Here is a 9,819-nt window from a genome sequence, read left to right on the forward strand (position 1 = left end):
GACTAATAATTCGTAACCTCATTACAGTGTTTAACCAGTTATAAGAATGCTTTAGGAATTGAGTTTAATTAGTAGTGTAATTATATCTTGTGTACAAGTACATGTATATAACTTGGAGTTCTGAATCTTGATGTACATAGATATAACCATGTATAATTCTTTGCAATGTTACGTCCAACTTTAAAACTTAGTGATAGACCATCAACCATTAACAGAGAGAAAATTGAATTGTTAAATAAATGGATAGGCAAAACGGGTAGGGGTGAGATATAGAAACACCACTCACACAAATGTTGGGTGGTCTAAACGTGAGCCAGGATACAAATATCACCACCAAATTCCATGTTAGTTCCAAAAACACCATTCAAGTAGCCACACTTGAACTAGTATGGTTACAAGGATAATAAAACACACAAGCAAACATTTTTAATTCATCAAACACCATTTTCCTTTCATCGTAAAGTTTAGTACAAATGAGAGACATAAAAGCTACCCACATATATAGCATACTTCTAGGAAACTACTAAAATAAAACTCTAAAATAATATAAACATAATTATAAGGAAAATGAAACTAAACAGAAGAACATGAACTGCATGTGTAAATAAGAAAAGACATTGAAATGCGAACGAGACAAATTCGCAACCCAGAGTAAATAAAAGGTGAACCAAGAGATTGAATTTAAATTAATATACAGACCAAGTAACAGAAGAAAATAATAATAAGTTACTCCATTGCATCTTATATAGTTTAAATCAATAAATTTATATATATTTGTTATGTCGTTTTTGCCTTTTGTCCTTACGTACAGTATATAGACGATCGTAAATCCATAATTACAAAGGTTGGTGGTCCTTCTATCTTGACCGTTTTATTTAAGGCAAAAGACAATTTTGGTTTTGAAGTTAACAAATCTGCTTTTAAGCTTTTTAAATGAGCATTCAAAGGAGCAAAGCTACTCAAATATATATATATATATATATATATATATATATATATATATTTAAAATAACCACATGTATCTTAATATATAATAACACACTCGTGTGGGTCCTTTTACGTAAATCTTAAGTATTAAAATTCATAGAAATACCAATATGCTGCTACGTACATCACTAAACATCAAATCGTAACTTATCAAGTCTCGATTGATAATTAAACACAAACTAGACGAGTAACTCTCGTTTATACTAATTGATAAATATAACTAAAAAACTGATTACAATATCTTAAACCCTAACATGAGTTAACTTTTGATGAACCCTAACTCGATTACATCTCATGTGTCTCTAGATATACCCTAACTTGATTGCATCTCACATTCTAATGTCTAACCATAAGTATAATTCAGTTTATATAAACTAACATAACTCACTAGTCAAGACATTACCTATTTCAATTACAATACAATTAAAAAACATAACCAGCTGTGACCGACTTGTCATTATCGGTCCCTCAATTTCACCGACTTGTAACTTGGAGTCCAAAATTACATCCAACAACTTACATCTTCAGTTATAACTAGTCGAAGACCCTGCACGTCACGACATCTCAAACTTGATTTAGAAAAAAACTCTAACGCCTCCACCGTTTATGATGGTTTACTTAATTCGATAAATGTATTAGATATAAAAAAAATACAATATATATAAATTGTAATTATATAGTTATCTTTACTATAACAAAATACGACGCAACAAGTTCTCTTTGTGACTATCATATACCCTTGTATATGCATATACATATACTACAAAAATTATCTTACTTCGATAACAAAGATAAGATAGGTGTGGGCCGGGCCGGGCCGGGCCGGGCCTTGTACCTTGGATTATATGTAAGGGGGAAGTATACAACACTCAACTCAACACCACGTTGCCTCCATCACAAGACATGACGACAATACCAACAAAACAAACAAAAATATTAAAAAACCGAAACTGATCGCATAATTGCATGCAACAACACACACTCACTATCTAGCCGCCACATGTCTCTTTGCATGCATCCTCTTTACACCACGCACACAAAATATTAATCCTCGTCATCCTATTCTTCAATTCTCTCACCCTATTTAACTAACCACACATACTCATATTCTTTACACAAACCCTAATATTATTAGAAAAACAACTATTCAACAAAATCAAAAGCATATCATGGCTAATATTTGCCTTGAACAACACCATAAGCTTCATTCCCCTCATCAACTCTACATCAACAAGAAATCACTTAGGGATATTGATATCCCGCCGCGGAAGCTTTTAAGCAGGCGTGCATCTGCTTCTTCCGCGGCCTCTGGTGTCTCGTTCATGGACGGTTACTCGTTCATGGACGGTTACATGTACCAGAACGAGTCACCACGAGTGTTACCGGAAGAAACTTTGTTTAAGAAGTTTCTTCCGTATAACGACGCGGATGACGAGGAAGATGATCCATACGCTGCGGATCATTTTCGTATGTATGAGTTTAAGGTTCGGAAGTGTACGAGGAGTCGGTCGCATGATTGGACCGACTGCCCGTTCGCTCACCCCGGCGAGAAGGCTCGCCGGAGGTGTCCGAGACGGTTTAATTATTTAGGGACCGTGTGTGCGGATTTTCGGCATGGGAATTGTAGCCGTGGCGATTTGTGCGAGTTTGCTCATGGCGTTTTTGAGTGCTGGCTTCATCCTTCCCGTTATCGCACTGAAGCGTGCAAGGACGGGAAGAATTGTCAAAGAAAGATATGTTTCTTTGCACACACTCAGCGACAGCTCCGTGTGGTACCTACTGAGTATCACACGGAGCTGACTGGGAATGGGAAGAAGCATCCTTATTCTAATAACAAGGATGCTTCTTCCCACTGTGCGCACTGTCGGTGCCATTTGGATGTGCATCACACCATTTCGCCTACCTCCACTCTGAATAATATCGATCTCAATGGACTGTCGCCTCCTGTGTCTCCGCCTTACTCTCCGGCTCAATCCGGGGTGGGGTTTTCGCCGATTTCGAGGTTTGCGGATAGGTTGAGTAGAGGTGATTCTTTGTGTGTGTCTCATTTAGGAAACAATAGTTCTATGCATGATCAAATGATTAATAATCAGTCATTAGATGAGCTAATGAGGTCCATGGAGGCTATGGCAATGGAAGATAATATTAATATGAATATGAATAATATTAATATGAACTCTCCTTGGATGGATGCTTGCTTCAATGGTGGTGGTGTTGGTAGTGATCAACATATACAGTTTGATGTGAACGGTGCAGATTCGGCCTGGTTGAGGCCGAATCTGTATACTGATCAGAGTTCTACTGTGAATGGTCCGGATCTTGGATGGGTGAATGATCTGGTTACATAAAGTGATGGATTTTAATGTAAATGATGGTGATGAAGAAGAAAATGAAGTGGATTTGATTAAAGGAGTGATTGGTGTTGTATGATTATGAATATTATGTGTATTTTTATTTTTATGCGATTTAACATTTTGATTATGTGAAATTTTGTGGCTAGTGTAATAGTTTTTCAAGTGCTGATTTCGAAGGCTTGTTGTAAACGTTGACGTTGGTGTATGAAAATGGGTAATAAGATTTCGTATTTAAGTTATGTATTGATCTTGGCATTTTATGGATTGCATTATAATATGATCTCTTTTAAGTTTCCTCATGTTGCCATTTTTTATGGATTTCTAAATGATAGTAGAATTATAGTTTAGTATATATGATGAATGAATATTTATATCAAGTGTTGTTTATGGGATAAATAAAAGTAAATGATAAAACAGTATGTATACATGGTTACGAGTAATATGTGTGGCAATATCGTGCTATATATGTTTTCAAAGCATTAAGCACTTGAACTTTTAGTTCTTTTTTAACATATTCTTTTAGCAGTAAAAACTGAAAAATGAAAATTTTCTAGATGAATGTTTTTTGAGTCTTGGTTTTGATTATTTTGAGAAAAAAAAACAGCTTGAAAATATATGATTGTGTGTTGGTTTTTGGTTTTATATTTTAGTATGTTGTGAGTCTGAAAAAAACACTTCCAAAAATTCAAAAATAAGTAAAGTTTGTATAGAAAAGTATTTGATCAAATTGTTAAATACTTATTAATGAACTTGTCCTTACATTGTACATCACATGATGGAAGTCCTAAACCATCAATGTTTTAAAAACCGGTATATTACTTGTATCGAATTAGGTTAAAAAATTGTACAACCGGTTGAACCGGGATATATCGGGAGGTCCAACCGGTTGAATAGTTTACCTTATAATTTCCTGTAAATGCTACTTTAATAAAAAAAAAACCTAAAAGTAAATAATTTCATAAAAAAAATAATACCAAAGTTAATCCGTATTAAAAAATTAATACAAAAGCACTCATTTTTAAAAAAATAGTCATAAATTTTACACGTTTAAATATTAATTGTTGGGTTAAAAGTAATTTTGAAAAAATATGGGCCGCAAATATCAAAAATTTCTCGGAATTAAAACCGGTTTGCCGGTAAAAACCGGCGGTATGATGTTCTAGCAAACCGGCCAAAAATACCGGACTCAAAATACCGGTTTGTTATGCGAAATCCGATTCAACCGGTTCAACCGACCGATTTTAACCGATTTTTAAAACAATGGTCCTAAGTCCTCACCTTTGACCCAAATTAACGAATTTGTACATGGAAGTCGAAACTTTGTGGCCAAAAGTAGTTAAATACTTACGAGTGGATTTCTGCCAAAACTTTTTATCCAAATAATGAGTATATAATCGAATAACAATCATCATAAACAAGTTAGATAAGGTTTGATCAGCGGTGTAGTTCAGTAGTTTAACTTTGGTTGAGACTTGTTCGTTGGGAAACAAGTTATAACTGAAACCGAATGGCAATTTTCGGTTTTGAAAAAAATGGCCTAATCGTAAGTAATTTTGATTCGATTTCATCATTTTTCGAGTTTCGTTTAATCGATTTGTTACCCACCCTATGTCTAGGTTATTGTTTAGGCTGTGTGTAGTGGTTTTAGCTATATGTCGTTATTAGAGTGTCACGTCACTTTTACATAGGCGGTGAGACTTTAACTAAACCATCATTTCACAAGGTGTAGTGTTGCAAAAATCCCGACTATGCGTCGATTAATCCCCAATTAATCGCTAGTCCCCCACTTCACTGATTACTTTTGGGCTAATTGGCCAATTCGGTCATTGGTCAAATCCGGCCAAAATTGGCGATTTCTGGCAGATTTCGATTAAAATCAGCGGCTTCCAGCGAGATTCCAACAAAAAACGACGGTTTCCAACGAGATTCCAACTAATATCCGGCCAAAATGTGTTTGTGTATGTATAAAATTGAATATTACATATAAAAATGTATGTGTGTATATATAAAACTGTAAATTATACATTATAGTCTGATCCGATTAATCGCTAGTTCCCACCCCACCGCCCGACTGACGACTAGCGATTTTTACAACACTGCAAAGGTGTAGTGGTTTTAACTAAATGGGGAAGGTTCACATACAAATGAAATTAACGTGTTAAACGTGAAAATCAAGTAGAGTAAATACATTCTCAGTTAGACTACTTAACTTTAAATTTTGTATCAATTAGGTCACTCAACTTTTAATGAGTGTTTTAATACTCTCTTTTTTACCTTCATATTATATGTTTATAAATAACTAAAATGTCATTGAAAGCAACATTTTTTTTTTACCTTTTATCAGTAAGTATATCACTTACGATACAATTAAGTTTTTCAAGTACAATGAAAACCGAACATAATTCGTTACTCTCAAATTTTATAAAGAAATACATGAGAAATATTACTATATTTTACCCCCCTAACTTCTTTTACAAAAGTCACCTCACACACCAAATCACCACCATTTATAACATACACTGGCAGGTTGGGTTCAAAGTTCAAACCCCTAACCTTATAAGCTCACTTGTTAACGAGGTTCTCACAGTTTCGACAGGCCCGAATGTTGGACTTGGACCAGCAAACCGCTGCTGCCGCCAGCTATATCTGGAAGCATAAACAATACATTTTATAAAAAACTTTTCTTTGATCAACGTTAAGTAGAGCAGTTCAAAAAACTGTAAATACAACACTTCTCACATTCTATATCACACAACGGTTTCGCAAATAATGATAGCTTCAAAGAATAGTAAAATTGATATTTGGCTTCTTAAAAAAGATTTAAGAATTACCTGTTGTCATGGAACTTGATTCTGATGGTTTCTCGGTTGTTTCCACAACCTTGGTTATAATGTCGAGCCTATCTGCTGCAACTGCCACGGGGAGGGCTCCATTTTCCATGACAGTATCAGATTGCAGTTGCGGGTCAGTAGAGATGGTCAAGGTTGTTGTCACAGACAAATTCTGTAAAACAGGGTTTACAATAAACACCAATGTTATTAACATCAGCTACTTTGCAAGCTCATTTGTATAATGGTTCGGTTTCAATACTTATTGTGTAGATAAAAAAGTTACCTTTTCTAAGGCCAGAGCGAGCTTTGAGAGAGATTTGGATACAAGATTCTTGCATCTAGTATGATCTGTTCGAGCATGGATTCATGTCAACTTAAAGGTTATTAATCATCACAAATAATATTAGCACAATCACCTCAGATAGCCTTTGTAGGGTAAATGGTGGGCCGTCAACGAAATTATGAAGAGCTGCATAATATAATTGAATGAATTGAGTTCTTCATTAGTCAGAATAAAATAAAGATATTTAACCGATGAAAGAAAATGTTATAAAAGAAATTCTTAAACACAACAAGTTGAAAGATGTATAATAAAAATGTAAAAGGTACATGATTGCGAAAGTACCGTTATCCAACCTTTTCGCCAACTCAGCATGTGTCTCTCCTAATGATATTTTTTGTTCCTCGGTTGTCATTTTTGCCTGAGGATACTCGGAAATGACCTATAGTAAAAAAGTAATAAAAAGGAAAAATAAGAATAATTACCATTTAGGACAAAAAACAAAGATTATATATTAGCTTCTAAGACCATGTTGGACACTAGAGAATATGAACCGAAAGAGTCAAACGAGTTAAAATCATCCACGTTTTAGTTTTATTTTTTAAGTATAAAAGGTCCAAATTTTTTTTTTTTTTTTCAAAAATCAGATTTTGGTAAACATATCAGACACAATAACAAAAGACTACCCTGTCCGACCTGTTAGACGACCCACCCATTGTGTCACCTAGAATGGACGTTAAGGGGCTGTATGGTAGCCTCTTAATGATTCCATTAAAAGGTTACCTCTAACGCGGTCAGAGGTAGAGGGTGCTTGGTTCACTAAAAAAACACCTATTCATGGAGCCTCTTAATGGGTAAGTTTCCGTGACATGCTGAATGATTTAGAGGCAGTCAAGTCTCTTAATGATTCAGTACAAGATTGCCAAACAGCCCCTAAGAGGCTAACACACACTCATACAAAATATATAAAAACTTGTAGATTACCATACCTGCATTAAACAAAGAGATAACATGCTTCTCAATTTCTCCCAATCATACCTGCAGAGTCATATAACATAGTAACATGAATAAATAGTTATCAATGCCAATAACCATAAGAACACAAGTAATGAGAACTTGAATTAAATATTTTAGTTTGAATTCGAAAAACAGAATGAGGTTAATAACAAAGTGCATACCAAAACTTTCCAGTGGCTGCAATGCCTTTTAATACACTTATTACTTCTTCTTCAACCGTCTCTTGCCTCATTTCCACGCCTCTAGTGTTCCAAATCATAGATAATGATTTGCTTCATTAAAGCTAACACTTACAATACTCAGTGATAAAATAAAGTAACCAGTGATAAAATACTATAGGGCACGTTCGTTTCACATAATGGAATTGAATTTGAAAGAATTGGATATAGGAACTGAAATTGGAAGGGATTGAAATCCAATTCCATTCTTGATGTGTTCGTTTGACAAATGAATTGGATTCGATTTTTTTTAACAAGGATAACGCCGGAAACATTTCTTTTTTATTTATATTTTACGTTATGATTTTTATTATTATTTTTTTGATTTTTTTTTTGGGTTTTCTATTAAAATAAAAAAACCCCTCAAAAAATGATAAAAAATTCATAACTCAAAATATAAATCATAAATAAATAAATAAAAACTAAAATGTTTTATTCGTTGTCCCCGTTAATAAAAAAACTCGAAAAAAGATTCCAATGAATTCACTTGAATTCCTCCACATTTTGGAAGGATTTGGAATTCCTTTATTTAAAGGAATGTGAAGGAATTGAATTCCAATTCTTTGAACCGAACACGACAAAATGAAATTAAAATTCCAAATGTAACGAAACGAACACGCAATGTCATGGGATTTTAATTCCAATTCCTTTGAATTCCCACGAATTCAGTGAAACGAGCGCGCCCTATATATCAATACTAAGTGTTTTGAAAGTCGATTCTAGGTGCCGATCTATGAAGTTAATGCGGAAAAATATCAGATATCGTGGATACCAAGCAGAATTTATATATATAGCATTTTAACACTAACAGTTCAGCATACTGTCCTACCAACAAACTAAACTTATGCAACTCGCAAAACACTAACAACCATAGCAAGTAGAAACTGATTAAGACTTAAAACACTAACATTAAACACTAAAAATTGACAACCAAGACTTAAAAAAACTGATATATGTCAATATCACCGATATTATCGGTACCGATATTTTTGACCGATAACTGCATAGGCGCTGTTTAGTCACTAATCGCTGGACCGTCAATTCGATTCCAACTGATAGGCCCCTGCTCTAAACCGGTCAAAGCTAGTCAAAATCATTTGTGTAAGTATCTAATTACTTACTCTTTTGTCACCTAAAAGTATGAAATAATAATCCAGTTATACTAGCGTAATTCATAATTATTATCAGTTATAACACAGGTATAACGAAAAGCAGGTGCCCTAATTAGTAACAGTAAGACTAATAATGTTTGATAACTGTTTGTTTGTTTACATAGACAGAAGTAAGAGTATGTGTATACCTGTATGACGATTCAAACGATATCGATTGCTTGCGAGCTAAGAAGCTGCTGTAGGGATATCGATGGTCAATACATGTCCATTACTTTGGCCTACCAAAAAATAAGGCTTTTTTTGTAACAAAACTTATTTACCTTGTCCTAACCGGCTAACGCTATCACTGTTTGACTTGGACGTTCCTCTAGGTAACTCGACTGACAATTGATGTTCGTTGTACTGACTATATTTCAATTTTTTATTTTGTCGAATAAAAGAAATATTTACAAAATATCTTGAAGGTTATAACTCAAAACAGGGTTACATGTTTTTTCTTTAACGGTCAACGACTCCACTAAATTGACTACTAGTTAAATCACTAAATTGACTACTAGTTAAATTTATCACATCATGATACACTCGTCTTTCGAACCGAGGAAAACTCACACCAAAGGCTAACGTATGTAAACACTCGCCCAATCTGAAATAAACAAATAAACCTTTTTTTTAGTATTAAAATTGTTTAATGACAACAAACACAAGTTAGAGGAAACATTGAGTGTGTGTCTCATTGTCTACGTGACAGTGAGATACTTTAAAAAAAGAAATTTAACTAAACCATTAGACATAGCTTTAGAATGATTTATGAAAAACAGATGACAAAAATATTATTTATAGTTATCTCTTATTTGTCGTTTAGTGGTAGGAGGCTTGGGATCTTCAATGGAGAGTCAAGTTCGAATCTCACTTGTATCACTTTTGTGATATTCGTCAACTTCGGGTCACTTTTGTTATGTAAACCCGACCTGTTTGTAACCCGAACATTTCAAATATATAAAATATTGGATCTTGTCATTT

At 34.1% G+C, this 9,819-nt stretch overlaps 1 protein-coding gene and 1 pseudogene across 2 annotated transcripts; one reads left to right on the forward strand and one right to left on the reverse strand.

Annotated features, from left to right (window-relative positions):
* The first annotated feature begins 2,095 nt into the window (after window positions 1-2,095).
* On the forward strand, window positions 2,096-3,626 carry LOC143605013 (zinc finger CCCH domain-containing protein 61 pseudogene; annotated as a pseudogene).
* A 2,872-nt stretch (window positions 3,627-6,498) lies between these two features.
* Window positions 6,499-7,795, reverse strand: LOC143605016 (uncharacterized). Of its 2 annotated transcripts, none has more exons than XM_077081286.1 (4): window positions 7,631-7,795; window positions 7,442-7,490; window positions 6,809-6,894; window positions 6,499-6,641 (listed from the first exon to the last, which is right to left on the reverse strand). In XM_077081286.1, exons 1-4 carry the CDS (start codon window positions 7,726-7,728, stop codon window positions 6,632-6,634), a joined length of 243 nt encoding a protein of 80 aa, XP_076937401.1. In that variant the 5' UTR covers window positions 7,729-7,795; the 3' UTR covers window positions 6,499-6,631. The 2 variants fall into 2 exon arrangements, with proteins under 2 accessions (XP_076937401.1, XP_076937400.1); XM_077081285.1 differs by having other exon boundaries at window positions 6,798-6,894.
* Between the last annotated feature and the right edge of the window lie 2,024 nt (window positions 7,796-9,819).

This window comes from Bidens hawaiensis, unplaced genomic scaffold (assembly GCF_021521415.1).
Source record: "Bidens hawaiensis isolate Kalapana, Puna unplaced genomic scaffold, B.hawaiensis_p1.1 tig00067633_1, whole genome shotgun sequence".
NCBI classification, from domain to species: Eukaryota; Viridiplantae; Streptophyta; class Magnoliopsida; order Asterales; family Asteraceae; genus Bidens; species Bidens hawaiensis.